This window comes from Euwallacea fornicatus, chromosome 8 (assembly GCF_040115645.1).
Source record: "Euwallacea fornicatus isolate EFF26 chromosome 8, ASM4011564v1, whole genome shotgun sequence".
In the NCBI taxonomy this organism is placed as follows: domain Eukaryota; kingdom Metazoa; phylum Arthropoda; class Insecta; order Coleoptera; family Curculionidae; genus Euwallacea; species Euwallacea fornicatus.
In genome coordinates, this window is record NC_089548.1 from 3,264,387 (window position 1) to 3,281,899 (window position 17,513).

Genomic DNA, 17,513 nt, shown 5'->3' on the forward strand with positions numbered 1-17,513 from the left:
AGAACGTTCTTTGATCTTTTTGAGGCAGGTAATTGGCATTCGAAATGAGAAAATATTCATCCTTTAGATGGAGCTTGTCAGATTTTCATAATGAGTTGTTTAGACGATTTTATTTCAATTTTTGTTTTGCAAGAAGTACGAGATATATTCTTGACAAATAGTTTTCATATTTATAAATTCTTAATAGAAAACATGCCCGCATTTCTTGTGCCATTGCCGTCTTTTTGGTTCTTAGTAATGGGATTCTCCAATATGGAGATTACCGTCGAGGCACGCGTATCAGGTGCAAAGTGCAAGTAATAGTAATTATTATGTTCTCGTTTCCTCATACCTTCTCACAAGAATAAAATAATCCCTTTCGTGATTTCAAACTTCTAATTATTTTAACATTTTTTCGAGTTGTTCCTCAAATGTTTAGCCCAAATATCGGCTAATAGTAAAATATATTAAATTTCAAACTAACATTTGGAAATCAATTTGGAAAAAATTAAATAAATCACGCTCACGCTCACATTCCCAGTCTTATTCACACTTACACTCTTTGAGTGAGGCACCGGGCATCATTAACCATTTCAAACGCATAATCTCTGCACAACCCCACAAATTTATTTGCCAGATACGTATTTTGTTCCTCAAAAGTTCGATATTAGACCCTAAAGAATGCATCGTCAATTGTAATATTCTTGTGAGAATGCTCAAAAGAGCCGTCCCTTCATCTTACGTACAGAACGAAGAAGAATTGGAGGAGGATTGTTAATTTTTTTTATTTTTGATCAGGAAATAACGCCTTACAGACAAGTAATCCCCCTCCCTCTCTTTTTCTACTTGCATTTCTTGTTTTCTGTGGAAATAAGAAGGCAGTAATAGTTAACAGACTATCGATAATTAGGTCATTAAGTCGAAGGAAAAAAGATAGGAAATTCTTTTAAACCGTTCGAAGTGCTTTTTATTATTTTATTTAATGCGATGCTTTTATATACTCTAGGTATAATGACCGACCAATCAAATTTCAATTCTTGACCGATTTCAAACGGTTAAAATCTTATCAGTAATTGTTTTATGAAATACATTATACAGTGGGTCCGGAAATTACCTGATTTCTGAAGCTTCCAATCAAAAATAGTACTAGCTTGTCCAACCAACTATATTCCAAAAATGCCTTGTTATGGAGATACGGGGTGTGAAACTTTCAGATTTTTAAAACTTTTATATAGAAGCCTCAGTTTTTGAAGTGTCAAGTTTACATATGTTACGTCATACATATTTACATGTTCCTCATAATCTTTATGACTACGATTCACAAATTGTTCTCAAAATCTGCGAGATGGCATTGTCTCGGGGTCGAGACCCCATGTAGCACCCCAAACTTTTTCATCACGTGCTATTTACCATCCAACATGAATTTCTTGTTTGAAAAGGGACAACAGACCTGAAAGTCTTTACCAGTCCAGGAGCGAAAAAATACACTTAGGATGTATAATCAATACGGCCATTATTAACTCGTTATCGTTTTTGTGGTGCTAACTAAAAACACAAAAGCAAAAAAATCATAGAACGTTTAATTTGCATATTAAATAGCTTTTTCCCGATCTAATGAATCATCATTCCGTAACGTATTTACAAATATTTGAAAATTTGCTGCAGTCAAACTAAAGAATCAATAATCAAAATGATTTCTAACACAGAAAAGTCTATGGAATTCAAATTGTACACATGTTACCCAAGGGCAGGATCTAATCTTAAAAAAATAATAAGCACAAGGCAAATAGCTGTGAATTTCTTACGTTAGCAGCAAACAGGTCTTGAAAAATTAATGCTTTTTCAGATTCTCATACGAGAATGTGAAGCAGTCAAGCAGAAATTGGCTCAAATTGGAAGGGTTCGCGAGAGAACGACAAAAACGTCAAAGGAGCTTAAAATGCATAATTTAAACATTTAAATTCTCATTTCTGACAAAACAAAATACACACACAGTCCCTTTCTTCAGTGGGCCGATGTTCATGGCAGGCAGGAATTTACGCTATGCGAAGGTGCCAAATTAAATTATCACTTAATGAGCTAAAAGTTACGAAAAATGTAATAAAACAAACTAAATAAAAGGGACAATTTCAAGCTGGAGCCGGAATAACACCGACCAGAATGGCTCCATAAATTATTCAAGTTACCTTATTGATCCATGGCAACTCCTTCTCTCCCCCATGTGAATTTTAGCTGCTAACCATTTTACATTTCCAAAAATACCTTCGTCTGAATGTTGTAACTTTAATTTGGGATTACCAGTAGGGTCCCAAATTAGCTTTGATTCTGGGGCAAGTTGATATGCCATTGTTTACGTGTTCTTGGGTGGAGAATCTCCTGTTTGTTACCGTTAGAATGAGTTGCTTAAATGGCCAGATTATTGTGCTTATGTTGCCGCGGGGGTGCGTTGTAATTAGATAAATAAACCGGATGATTACACAGTAACCGTATTACTCTTACGTGAAATGGATGCTAAAAGAGAGAGAGGAATAATTGTTACGCAAAATTTAAGTTCATTAGTTTATAAACTGATACGGGTGATGAGTTTTACGAGAGTTCTGTAATGAGTTCTGCCTGTTCAATTTGTTCATGAACTTGGCTCGAATTATTCATACGTTTGTTCAGTTTACATTAAGTAAATATTCTTGATGTTCCCGTACCTAGTTGTGTTGGAAGCTTTAGTATCCAGGGTAACCTGATCCATTTAACCGATTCTGTTCCATGGGTAATAATATTTTCTTCGAATTGCTATAGTATCGAAAGCACCTTGCCACTCGTCACTGACTTTGTCTACTAGCACGCATAATGTTCTATTAAGTTTTGAAGAGGTGACATGTGCGGGTTTGTTCATCGTCCCTTATTGCTCATTTCATTTTTTGTTGTATCATATTTGCTTCGAAATTTACTTTTGAGAAAATATCACCTGGAAACATACAGCTTCTGAGCCCTTTGAAGCACGTCATTGCCATTTTTTTAATCGGAAATTGAGGTTTTTTTTCAAAATTTTTTATAACAACATTACTCTTGATCTGACATGAAATGCACCATTTAGAAAGAATAATAATAATAATGTCTCGTAAATTTGGGAAAATAATGCTTCATAACAGAGTATCGAATGATCAGATTTTCGGTAAAAAAAACAAAAAAATTATTAATTAAAAAGTTATTAATGGGTGATATCGCTTATTACAACAATGCAAACGTGTACTCTTGCCGGCAAGCTTTTAAACAATTGTCAGTAGGTGTGTGTTATTTCAACAACACCAGAATACTTGAAATTGTAAAAAACTAAACAACTGAAGAAAAGACGTCTTGAAATTCTCTAAACCCAGAGAAGAACCTCAAAATGCCCTTAGAACTTGAACGACGACTCTCGGAAGTTTAACATGAATTTGATGATTCGTGAATTCAGTTGAAGTTCAAATCGAGGTGTCGGATTGGCGATTATCTTCTTCGAATTATCGACTCGTGGTGCTTGATATGTCAAGGGCGGTCGTATTTGGGTTAGAAATTAGAATTACTTAACCGTGCCTTACGTTATCTTTCACCCCTCGATTTAAATTTATTCCAAATCTTTTAAATCTTGAATATGATTTCGATATTTCGAAAAGAATTACGAGAGCTGGAAATTTGAAATAATCCTCATTGCCAAGAAAAAGAAGAGTTAGCTTAAAGGCTCAAAGCAAACCGTGTTTACCCTCATCAGGGAAACCTGGGTGCAAGATGAATTATATTTTTCGAACATACAAGGTCTCCCACGAAGTGAGGTAACTACTTGAGAGTAATAGCGTCTAATGGGAATGCGTCTTGGGACACTTTGCAGCCATTTTTTACGAATTTTTGCAATTTAAATATCTCTATTTTTTACTCACTAGTTTGAGCCATGATGCTCTCGTATCTCGTAGCAGGTATATGGTATTCATGCTATTTTCTTTTTTAAAGGTAGTCAGAGAAGTAATTATAATGTTCAGAGCCATTTTGGTTAAATGCCGATACCTAAGAGGAAACGCAATTAAAAAAATATATATTTACAGCCGTGAGACTTTACACCACAGGATCGCGCCAATGGGGAATTGGACAGGATAATTTATATGGGCTAAACCAAACTTCACTCCATAAATGTATATACCAAGCTACGGAGCTACGCCTGGTGGAATGGGCCGAAGAACGCATAAAAATGCAAATCATCCACGAAGGAAGAAACATAATACAAGTTGAAGTAATGCGACACTGGAGAGGTGTTCTGGACATTGTTGAAGAAGTCCATATTGCGGTTTTGACGGTAACGCCACTGAAAGTAAATACAAATTTATGGAAGAAAAAGGGACATCGCACAGTTCATTTTGAGATTATGTTCGACCGTAGGATAAAGTATCTTCCATGGGTCCTTTCAGTTTCTTTTCTTCGGTATACAGGGTGTATCAGGTTTTAGTCGGGAAATTTTAACAGACGATAAAACTCAGAAAAATAACGATAAAAGTTCGTACCAACTTGTACGTTTTAAAACTTCGTTACCGAACTACAGGGTGTTAAAGTGTCACACTTTTTAAAATGCTAGAAAAGAAACTTACGGTGTTCAATGCTTCGTCCTAAAATGAAAAATCACGATTAACGTTAATTGTGAGATATCTAGAATTTTCTAGAATGTCATACAAACGGGGACTTTGAGAAATCTAAATCTAAAATTCTCGGAAGAGAAGAATCTAGCTGAGTTTGGGAGACAATGCTCACTGTTCACTTAAAAAAACTTTGCGGCCGTTGTACCAGGAGTGTTAGGACTATAATTTGTACTTTTACTGCAACTTCTTAATTAGTTGAATAAAGGACTATCACATTCAGCCAAAGAAGTTTGCTCCTTTCTTTCCCACCCTTACGAAACCCCCCTATTTATGCCCACTCTTACCAAATCAAATCTCCCAAAAGGATCCATTTGCCTATCAAAAGATAAAAAAGGATTTTACGAAAATTGGAAGATTACGTGGCGATTTTCTCTACAAATCTAATGGTTCCTTATATCGAAATCTAAACATAAATCAGTCTGATTTTCGGGTGTATATAGGGCTTTATCAGGGGTTGCAGGACATTCGCTTGGCTCAACTGGCCTGATTAGAAAACTCTAGAAAAGGAAATATTGGTAATGCGCAATGCTGTAAAGTTCTATAGAAATATGCCTAACCGAGCATCTTAAGAAACGTAAATTAGTACGTTCAAAGCGTAAGAAATAAGCTTTCGAATATAGGGCGCCAAAGCCTTCTTTCTGGAAACAAGTTTCCACCTCATTTATTACAATTTTGCTCCATAAAAATGCTACATGTAAGCACTTCTCTTTACATTCGAAACAGAAGATTTTTAAATTAGCAGTTTCTTAGCTGTCGGTCATGCCCCCTCAATATATCGATTGATGGAGAACGAAGAGAATATTTTTCCCTAATAATGGCGTAAAAATGTAAAATTGGCAGCAACGTGGTATTGTTAAGTCTAAATCTTCCTAAAAGTTCGACCGGAGTCCATCTTTCGCTCCCAAACGGCCGGGGTTCTCCTTTTGAATCTGAACGACCAAAGTCCGTGGTGCGACCTGGAGGTCGGGGTTTTCCTTCGACTTGGATAGCCATGGTCTCTCGTTCGAACCTGGATAGCCGGGGTCCCCTTTCGTAATTGCTAATGAATGCGCCCCGTAGAACTGCAGCAATCATTCGCATTACTAGTTCGATCTGTTAACTGAGTTGTGAAATTAAAGTAGCTCCTTTCATTATTTACCTTGTTACGAAAGGCACTAATTTGTTTGGATTACGAAAACTGCCAGTTTGTTCCTTATAAAAATGAATATTTAAATATCAAGGGGACGCATACCTTGGCGATTTCTTACATATGAGTAATTTTGGAATGCAGTTTTTTTACGGTTTTTGAGTCCGTGTAACGTGTTAACAATCGAACTTTTAGAAAATTTGTTTGATAACGAAGAAATTCGAAAGTTACTAATTTGAGCCGTTCAAAGACTCACATTATAGAACTGTTGCAAACTGCTAGGTGCTTCATTATTGGGCACTTAACGAAGCAGAAGCTAATAAATACCACTTTCGAAGTTTTTGATTAAGCTCGCGGATGTAAGACGTTAAAGCCCCACTCTGCTAAGTTTTCCCCTCGTTTATTAGAATTTTTCCAACAAAAAGCCTACACGTAAGCATTTCGCTTACCATTCAAAACCGAACTCGGTGTCACAACCAAACAGTTTTTCTTGTGCTTAAACGTGACCAACGAAAGTATAATTTGCATGTAATAAAAGAAAATGGACCTTGAAGAATAAAAGCTGCCGACCAGTGTCATACGCGGAAAAAGTTCTTGCAAGTCTAAACAACAAACACCGAAAAAATCTTCAACTATTTCCACGTTGCTCTCCATTTATGTGGAGAAATTAGCACAAAAACCATGCAACTGAGCTTCGGCTTAGATTTAATGTCATTCGGATTAAAAACTTTCCCTCCGTCCCTGGATTTTAGTAAGCAGATTTAATCGATAGCCTCAACATATAAGGGCAAGTTATGTGCACGACGTAAAAGAATTATTGATTAAAGCTATGTAGTGTGCAAGTTCATTTTTATATTTTCCAGGCAGAGCCTGCCTAATTGACTTCATGTTGATGTAAGAGACTTGAGGTCTCAGTAAATTTTACATTACGGTTACGTAATACATTCGGGACGGCTTCCAGTGTAGACTATAGGCGAAAATGGTCTATAAGAATGGGTTTGGCAAGACAATCTTGATAACGTTCTAGGATAGGATCGCATTGCACTATAGGGATGTCAATAAATTGCCCTCTTGGCTCACTGGGCGAGGTGGTTAGGTAGAAGTAAGTGGATAGCTCATTAAGATATTCGAGATTTTGCGTTCAAGTTTGGAACTTAGTGAGGCATCTTATTTTAATGTTTTGTAGCTTTATGTTTGTTTGCTTCGCAACGGACCGAATTAAAACGGATCTGCTCAGTAGAGGTGAACAGGGCATTTAGATAACTTATATAACGTATAATTGAACAAAACTTTTTAATCTAGGTAATAGCATTCGTGCTCTTGTTAATTCTTTTTCCAAGCTGCTTGGAATTCCGTACCTACGGATGCAAGCCAGACATTGCAAACTGGCCATAAATAATCTCCTCCGGATCATGTAAGTAATTAAGATAAAACATCTGGGACCAAAGATCACACAACAGAGGCAGAGAGGCAGAGGTGTATTAGTCCCGCTTTCATAGAAAAGTGATATGGAAAAATGATAGGAAGTGAAAAGGAATTAAATTTAGGACGATTTCAAAATCTAGAAAATTCCGCAAAGAAAGAGTGGTATTTCGGGTCAGTTAGGGTCTCAATACCAAGGTGGGAGAAGATCGCAGGAAGTGCGCAAAAGAAATAAAGCGTTTTAGGGGAAATCCAAAGAGGGCGGCTGTCGGGCGGAATGCGTTTTACTTATTGGATTAATCAGGAATATGTGTGTTTTCACACAAGTAAATACATCTAAATATATGCCCTGCTGGGGAAAATTTTTGATACAATTTAAAAAAAAATGATTTTTTTCCATGAAGACCCTATGATTCCGTGAATATTTTCCATTTAAACCTTCCTACCACACAAAAATAGCCGAGAAGTTAGATTACAATCAATAATGTTGGTTAAATTGGGAAAACAAATTTCGAAAACATCAAACTTTTTTTTAACAAAAAAACTACCATTGAATTTTATAACCATTTTCATCGGTTTATTTAAATTTTTCTGTTATATCGATGTCCACGCACTTTCCAATTTATACCACAGTTCAGCTGCTCATGAAGTACACGAAATCCAGATCTTTCAATCTAATTCTTCCCTTAGTAAGTCGATTCGGTTGAGATCAGGCAACTATGGAGGCCAAATCATCTTCTCCAACGTTTCAGCATTCTCTTCCTCTTCCACATAGTTTCGACAGAGGCCAGAAGTGTACTTGGGATCATTGTCGTGTTGAAAAATGAACCCACGCCCAATAACTCGGCACTCCGGTGGGATGGCATCTTCCAGAAGGGTTTTCTTATATTCCTCCTTCTTCGTTATTCCATCAGTTTTGACCAATTCGTCGATACTGTAGCCAGAGAAACATCCCTATACCATTACGGAACTACCTCAATGCTTTACGGTTGGTTCCCAACACTGCGGAGTTATTTTCTCCGAAGGACTTCTTCTGACGAAAATTCGCCGACGATTTTCAAAGATTTCGAAATTTGATTCTTCCATTCACAGCACGTTTTTCCATTTCTCGATAGTCCAATTTCGATACTCTTGGGCCCATTGAAGGCGTTTTTGTTTGTTTGCCAATCTTAACAACGGTTTCTTCGCAGCGATTCTCCCCTTTAACCCCCCTTGTCTCAGCTTCTGTTTACTGTTGTTAACGATACGGAGTTTGGCCGGGTACTGTTTAAGGTTGCTCAGATTTCTAATGCTGTTAAACGCCCATTTCTTTAGTTAGTAACAATAATATGAGTGTCTCCTTGTGGGGTGCTCACTTTTGGCCGTCCACTACGGTGGCGATCGCGAAAACTGCCCGCATGATCGAATCGGTCAATGGTTGATTGTTCACCCTAGAGGGAAACTTTCACCTTTTTAGCAATTTGGCGATATGAAGATACTTCTTCGTGTAAATTTACACTTCACTTTTCAATACTAATTTCATTCCTTTTTGCCATTTTAAATTCTTTAAACAAATGGACTGTTAAAGAATTTGTCCACGAATTTTCTAGAAAGGTTTCGACGTGTTCTGCACTTGAGCCCACGTGACAGAAAATTCGTATGTTCTTTCAGATTTCTTGTGCATGTGAACAACCACAAGTAATTTGAACGTGGATCATCCAAATAGCAGATGAGAGGTAAATCCCCAATTTGTGATAAGCGAAGAGAGACCTTTTCCACTCTTGACATACCAATTCCAATAGTCACGTACTAGTGAGCGGACTGTTTTTTGTTTTTCAGTTTAAAATTTAATGTTAACATAAAACAAATAAATTAGTAGCTGGTAAACACAATTGATAAATGATTATTCATGATTAACCAAATGTGTCCAAACTTTTGACCGGAAATGTATATCATGCTGCATCGTTGAAGACCAACAGATACGCGGGTCTATCCTGGAAAGCATGGAAAGAAATAGGCATCACTTCAATCCATTGAGAAAACGCCTAATGTTTCTCCAATTTCAGCGTTGGGTGCAGGATTTGCACGGCAGCTTCGCCACGGATACCTGCTGTGACTAACCCAGCTATGGAAAGATCCAAACATGAAAAAGTTTAGTGCGGATGAACATAAAAGTCAAATCATATATATTCAAAGAAATTTTCCTGTTTTTACCATAATTTATTATATATTTAGAGATCCAAATGGGGATCTGAAGAAAACACTCTGCGGATCGGTTTGCTTATCGAACTAGCAGGTCTAAATCACGTGGCTAAATTCGAATTCAGAAATAAACATCTCTTAAACTCTGGAAGATATAAAGATTTTAAAAAATTTTGACACTCTGCATCTGGCAAACGAGGCGTCGCACAATTGTTGTCTTTAGTTGCGCCCTGGCCTGCAATCTCTGCATAAAAAGGCCCATTTTCATTCCTAGTAACGTAACATACTATTAATCCTCATCCATCCTAGGAATCTTTAGTTCGGAGGAGGGTCAATGCAAATTGGCACACTTTGAAAACACAATAGTGTTTTTCCGGAAGGCTTCACAAAGTGTTACGGAATGTGGGGTGTGAAACTCACACATCAAACAGGTGACTTAAAGCATGTCGTCAAGTGAATAAAAGCTATGTAACCGCCTTAACCGCTATTCAATTATTCGCTAAATAAAATCTCCAGAAGTCATCGAAACCTGAAGCATAAAATTCTATGTAAATTTATTTCAAAGCAGACGTTGAAGGAATACTAAAGCTGTATTTATATTTCTCTTAAAGTCGATTCAACGGAGAGTGGAACGATAAAGTTCATTATCTGTGAGGGAATTTGGATTTTCTAAACTTTAGCGACTTTTATTCCGAAGGATTTTAAGTTTGTTTCCTATTTTATTTTAAAGCTCCAAGATTCGCGGAGATCATTACTAATGGAAGATAACATTGCAGTGCGGACTCATTATATCAGTATTTTTAAGAACAGATAAGTTATGGTTAGAGGGTTTCTAATTCTCATTCATCAAAAGGAGGATTCGCCCACTAGCCGACGTAAACTCGACCTGTTGTCAGAGTTTTCCCAGAAGGAAATCAACACGAAATTGAATCCCTGTCAAGTCGCAAATAAAACTAGATCGGGAGGGCAATGTTAATTACCAAAGTTATCTGTTTCAGTTGCTTGTTCTACAGTAACGGTGACGAAATGCCAAGCGGCCCTACGCACCCTTCAAGCGTTTCCCTTTTTCAAGCCGACGTGTCTTTGTCGGGAGCCCCATGTGGATCCCGAGTGTAACTCCTTCAGGGATTTCCTATTCGATCACCCCTGTGTGTTTGTCAAGGAAAAAGGTACGTACACATTGTTGTCAATCTGAGAGAGAACACTTTATGTCCTTCTAATAAAAGAAATGCTGTTTTCGGAGTAAATCGACTGGATGCTACACGAACGACTTACTTTTGGTAATTCTCGCGAAATTGGAATCCAACTTTGGATGTTCGGGTTCCTTTGCATGGAAAATTTTTACAAACTTTATTATTAAGTGGAGCGCCATGGGGCCCAATTAGTAGTGCGAAATGTAAGTGGACAGGCCGCCAGGATGTCACGATCTGAAATCACCTGATTTTTTCGGTGTTATTTCAAAATCGTCGCGTTTAAAGTCCCGAATTAAATCGTCCATAGTATAATGCTTTCCCATTATGTTCACGTTTATGGTTTTTCGTCACAAAAGAGAATCCAATTAAGTAGAAAAAATATTGGGTATGTGGTTTTTTGATGCACGAAAGTGGCGGTCCAAAAAGCACGTTTCCCGGAATTTTATTAAATAAAGCTGAAATATTATTATATCTGGACATTGATTTCGAATAAAAGCGAAGAACTTCTGGAATTAACTTTAACGATATCTCGGTCTCTGAACCAGCGGCGGAAAATCAGATTACAAGTATTGCTTTTTTACCTTGGGACACATTAAGCCATAAAGAGGCCAATCTTCTTCTACGAACCTTTGCGAGTTTTATCAAATCTTAGCAGTTGTAAATACCTTATATATATTTCTACCTTCGAAAACGAGTTCTCGATATTTCCTCTTAAATCAGGGAGAGAATTTATATTTTCCGGTATTTACTCGTCTATATTTAAAGGATTTTTTAAAATATTGAAAACGCTTAGTTGCACGTGACGCTGCTAAAAAATTTCAAACTGAATATTGATTCTTCGATTGCGTCATCGTGCATTCTCAAGTTTATATCTACCCTTGAGAATTAGTCTCTTCTCCATTTGCGCCCAAAAATACGTTTTACATATTTATCCGCACAGGAAATATTCCGTTCTCTTCCAATAAAAGGCGGCCTAAATATTTTACGGTCCCCTTTTTCCATGCGAAAGGATTTTTTAAGGAAGTTTCATGAGACATTTTTCCATCTTTAAGTTATGAGCATTGATTCTAGTTCCTCCTCATATGACACAAACTCTACAGATACGAAACCCGAGGCAATAAGGACACAAAATTTACTAAACCTGCTAAACACACAATTTGGCTTTGTTTCAGAAAAAGATCCTTATCCAGTTGACGCTTTGCCAACTTGTACCCACGCCCATTATGTATGTCAACAAGAGCCGAAGTGCATTAGACTATACGAGGATTTTAAGACACACTGCAAAGTTCGGGACAATAAATGCAGGACAGAGAATAGGTAAGTCCAATGTCCAAATCATTAGCAATTCTCTTTTATCTTCAGCCCATTTTGTTCGGGATTAGCTCAACAACCACTCTTTATTGTCTTATATTAGAGCCAGAATGCTTTTACGATAACTTACGATTAAAGATGTATGAAAATGCCAATTGGCGGATAGCGACACTCATTTGATAAGCTCAGATGCGTTCGTTCTGATTATAACGCTGAGTTGATTAAAGTCCGACCTCGGATCGTCTTTTTTATATTTTTTTGAGAATACAAACCAGCAGTGTTTAATTCATGCCAGTCAGGTTTTCTTGAGGAAAATCAAAATGAGATTTTTTTTTTTTAGTTTTAATTAAATTTGCAGTTTTATAATTTCGGCACATATTTAATTACAAAAACGTTTTGAGATCATTATACGAGGTGGTCTCCATTTGGGCTGCACATTGGGCAAGGCAAATTATGATGGAAACCCCTCGCGAAAGCCCTGATGTAAAATTTTCGAAAACTGCCCGGATACGGGAGTCATTGCTTAATGATCGACCACAAAAAATATCAAATTTTGTAGACGTTGACAGTCAATTTTTAGTATCTCCAGTGACGTTTGATTTTTTTTTTTTTTTTCATTTTTAGTGCAAATTCGAACTAAAAAATATTTGTACTGCCTAGGAACAACGGATAAAAAAAACGAAAATAAATAGTAAATAGTTTTCGTTCCCCTCATGTCCGTAAAAAAAAACATTCGATTCTTTGCTTATGCGAACCTTTCATTGTCAAAATTCATACGTTTTTCTCCCGCTACTTCAAACTTCCTGAAATAAATTATTACATTGTTAACTCCCACGAGATTCTTCACTACATCTTCATTCTCATAAACAAAATTCATAGTAACTCCTCGTTTGGGGTGTTGAGCATCACGCCAGGAAATAAATATTTATTGAATCACCATTGCTGTATCTCTTGTTTAACATATTCAGCACTCACAGTTATTCTGAATTCTATTCTAGTTCCCTTGTTTTGTCAGTTTCATTTAACTAGCATTGCTTGCGTTCAATTAATTGATCGTCCTCTGATTTGTTTCTTCTGCTTTCTCTTGTTAAGTGTGATGCCTTACCATTTTCAATTTATTTTTGTATTAAATTTGTCTCCTTCTATTGTATCTATTCCACTACCAATTAACCATTTGACGTCATGCCAACTCCAACCGTTCCACGTTGCTCTTTTCCTCTACTTTGTTCTACTTCGTCGATTCGCTCAGTGTTCTTTTCTCCATTTTTCGGCGTTGTGATGAAAATATTTCATTTGGGTTAGATCATGTTAAATGGATCGAGTTAGCGCACTGGTCGTTTCGTTGTTGATTTTTTATTGGTTGGCGAACTTTTTCCCAAGCGGAAATAGCAATTCTTCTTTTTTTTTATCAAACTCTCGGAGCTTTATTTTTTTATTTAATTTTATTATAATAATAATTATTATAATTAAATTATATTATTTTCAACTATGGACTGAGCTCCAACTTACGCCTTTGGGAGCTTTCTAATTAATCTGTCAGAGTCACTGGCGCTTAACCCACCCCATTGTCAAGACTTATTGAACGGACGTTATTTTTAATTCCCGAGGCTACTAAACTGTTTCTTCCGAGGAAAAATTCATTTGGGTTTTTTTATGTTGTTTTCTTTTTACAATGTAAATCAGTTTAGTATCTTTTAACATCCACGATGTGCGTGGCACAAGATTTCCGGTAATCGATAAATGCTACAATTTTATCTCATATTAGAGCAAAGTTATTAAATTTCGTGTTAAAGTGCCTGGAGCAATGCTTCTGATGCGTCGTGCTTCGTCTGAACTGATCGGATAATCAAACGATGGATGCGTATATCGAAGAAAGCGATTTTTTAAAATTTATTTTTAGCTTTTTCCAAAAATGTTACATGTGCAGGAAATAATTGTTTGCTTGTGATTTTCGTCCTTATTCGTTTTTTTATTGCGCCTGCTGAAATTAAAATTAATTTCCTTAGCGCTTGGAATGCTAATGATACTAATTAAAATGAATCAATACAGGCACTCAAAAACCGACTCATCCTTAATTCCCTTTTATAATTTGATATCAATTCCTTATTATTATTTCTAATTCCATATCAAATTTCTATATCCCCGCTGTAAAACCCGACCCCGGCACAAAAAGAAATTTAAAAGGAAAAGTTTTCAGTGCTTCAAGTCTTAAAACCGGAAACAGGTATAAGTTTTCGAAATTTATAAAGTGTGTTAATTAAAACTTTTAACAGTGGTTTTCCCATTTAAATTTCAAAAGACGATCGGAGTTGGGTCGCCCTTTTTTTCAGTTTGAAAAGAAATCAATTTGGATGCTGGAATTGAGAAATGCTAAGAGGTTAAACTCGGTTTCTTGTTTTTTTTTTCCGATGTTTGATTGTGGAAAAACATCTGGATACGAAAATCAATAACGGGAGCGAGATTCACTGTTGTAAGGTCGTAATATCGAACATTTATTATATGAGGTCCCATGACCATTTATTAAATTAGAGGCAATTGCGTCTGCATCAGGGCAAAATATAAAACGTTTTTTGCTTAATTCTTCAATTATGTGCTCTATTTTGTAATTATTTGTGCTTAATTTCATTCTCCATCTATCTGCATTAATCCATTACAACCAATGGAACGATCGCAAATCAGATTTGTCTGAAAATTTCCATTTCGCTATTTTATTCCTCTAAATTCCCTGTACCTACTTTTGCGTAAGCAAAAAAATTTCCAAGCGTAACGAATTTTCAGTACCAAACGGTATTATACGTGGAAGACCGGAAGTCCCGGATAAATTCGGTAAAACTTGAAGGAAATATTTTTCCTGAAAATACTGGAACGGGTCAAGTATTGTTATTAAATTTCGAAAATTTTCACCACCTAGAAACCCAAATAATCGCATCGTAGCTTCCTTTCGAGAGCGAAAAGGAGTACTGTTAGACCGGGAGTTCCGGCGAATTATCCGGTTTAAGCGTCTTTGGCCGGCTACGAATTTCTACTAAAATTTTTAATTTTTCCTACTTGAACGTCCCTGTATCCCTTGCAGTTTTCAAGATATCAGCATATGCGTGACCGATTTAGGTCAACCTCATAATGCCAGAATCGTATTGAAAGAGATTTGCAAAAGACGAAAAAAAAAGTGAAGCTAGGAATCTGACTATCCTAGTTAACGATTTCCTTAGTTAATCCAAAGGTTAAACCAAATTATATTAATGCTGAACTTGCTGAACTCTTATCTGGGCTAGATAGACAAGATTGTCTCTGGTGCGTTGAATAGACAAGCAGTTAAAGGACCAGAAATTGACCAGGTCTTTGGAATAATTATGCATTTAAGGATCCGAAATGCTCTTAGAATCGGAGGAGATAATGAATAATTCTCTTCTTTCGAGCTCTTGTTTAACGGAACAGTATTGTAGGAAACAAGGGCAATTCATATTTCAACATCGTTGCTTTAAGTGCGCTTAGTTTTCTTTTTATGTACAGGAAATGCTAATTTAAATTTAAAATTGAGAAGGCATATTTACGAGTCCAGGCAAGGAGAAACTAATTTCGTATCACTGATAAAAGTTTTCCGTATTGTGGATTTTTTCATTGAATTTTTGAAGCATCTACACGATATCTAATAAAAGTTTGTTGTGGTTTCCCGCAAGTTCAAGAGATTATCATACGGTTTTTCCAAACTTCCCTTTAGAAAAAACTTTCATATTCACCTGAACATACAATTATAGGTAAACTTTCAACTATCGATCGAACACTGCATCTTCACCTCTCATTTTAGACAGGCAAACTGCTTCAAACTCCAGAAAGAAAACCATGAAACTCTTTAAATATTAAACATCTAATAAGAAATGTAGCAGGCAATCGCTAAAGTTTTTATAATTCTTAATTATAAATTGATCGATTTAGGTTAACATATGCAGTCATTTTGCAATGACGTGTTTCTGACGTCACTGTTCAAATGATTCATGAGAAGATTCCTGTTTTTGAGCATTCTAAATGGTCATCAAATGAAAGAAAAAAATAAAAAATTTGAAGATGAGAAAATTAAAAAACAAAAAAAAATTATTTTAATCGTCTTGACGTGGATGAGAGATCGTGAATAGAAAAGATAATTCGGGACCAACAAGACGTAACTAAATATGAGTTTTCAATTTTAGGGATGCCTGTTTCGAATCTTGGGCGGGCCTCCGCAAATCCCCAATGTTCGGCTGCATCTGTCCCAACAATCACATGAAGAAGAGATGCGATCGGGTGTTCAGCATGGTAAACCACAATCCTTGCGTAGGTAAGTCTCCAACAATTAGCTGTTAAGCTTGGAATCTTATCCCTTACTTAGCTGAACATCTCCCCATAGAAAACATAGGTTCTAATTACTGTTATAGGATTCTAAACGATGAAATTGCCAATCGAGGTCGAACGAGGGTTGATTTAGTGCTGCTTACTATGCATTGGTTTCTGCTTTAAGTTCTATCCAAGAGATTTGTAAATGGGAATTATTTTTTCCTCGTGCGAAGGGCCGTCTTAAACCGGGCCGGTTATCAAATTGACAGCGGATATGTGACGTAATCGAAATGAATTAGGTTAATATTTAATTTCCCCCGGGAAAAACCTTGAAGAGATGTCAGGAGCATTTCTGCTGTCTTAAATAAAGGAAAAAGGGTCCGGCTTTAAATCCCGTTTTGGTAATAAGTGGATAGGAAGGTCCAGGTCAAACGTATACCGGCGAAATTGTTGTACGTAGTACGTTCTTTGAAGTCTGATACTTTGTAGTCCAGTCTGGGCCTACGATAATTCACCATCGTAGCTGAATCCGGAATATTGTTTTCAAATTCGAATAATTTGTAAATGGAATGTCGGACGACTGCAAACCCGTCAAGAATTACGCCGGTTAAGAAGTATACAGGTTGTCCCCTCGCGTAAAATACATAGGGTGTTCCCAAAACATTGTTTTTATTTTGTAGAATGTTTAAGTTTCTTTTTGTTATTTAAATCGGAAAAAATCTCACAGTTTTTGATTTATCAAGGGTTCCAAGGTTTTTTTTTTAGTAGGATAAAGTCATATAAAACCTCCGTTCTGAGCTACTTTATACAGGATGTTTCCTAAGTACGTGTAAAAAATTTAAAGGCGTAATCCTCGACTAATTTTGAGTCAAAAATATCTAATAAACATATGTCCGCAAATGCGTTATTTCCAAGATACAGGGTGTTGACTGAAAGACGTTGAAAAAGGTTTTAAAGGTTTGTAAAGGTTTGGTGGTATTTACTAACTTGTTTATTGTTAGTTTTTTTTTGCTACTTCCACTACTATAAACAAGATAGTCAGTGTTATTTTGGTGTTTTACTCTCTAAAGTGAAAGAATTTAGTTCTGTGTCCCAAAAATCAGATTATACCTCAGTTTTGAAAAATTTTCAAATGCCTAATTACACTAATCAAGAAATGGCCAATATGGTTTTTGTTTACGGCCTTGCTGATGGTGAGTGTTTGGCAGCGAGGCGCATTTACATGGAAAGGTTTCCAAACCACCAAGCTCGCAACCACCAAACCTTTAAAAACCTCTTTCAACGTCTTTCAGTCAACACCCTGTATCTTGGAAACAAGGCATTTGCGGACATATG

General features: G+C 36.4%; 1 protein-coding gene across 6 annotated transcripts in view; it reads left to right on the forward strand.

Moving 5' to 3' along the window:
• Gfrl (Glial cell line-derived neurotrophic family receptor-like) overlaps positions 1 to 17,513 on the forward strand; it is a 97,667-nt gene that overhangs the window by 54,836 nt on the left and 25,318 nt on the right. For all 6 annotated transcript variants that reach the window (XM_066285077.1, XM_066285076.1, XM_066285078.1 and 3 more), the window contains 3 exons: positions 10,365 to 10,535; positions 11,732 to 11,876; positions 16,055 to 16,182. In XM_066285077.1, coding sequence (XP_066141174.1) covers positions 10,365 to 10,535; positions 11,732 to 11,876; positions 16,055 to 16,182 — 444 coding nt within the window. The remainder of the gene's footprint in view (positions 1 to 10,364; positions 10,536 to 11,731; positions 11,877 to 16,054; positions 16,183 to 17,513) is intronic.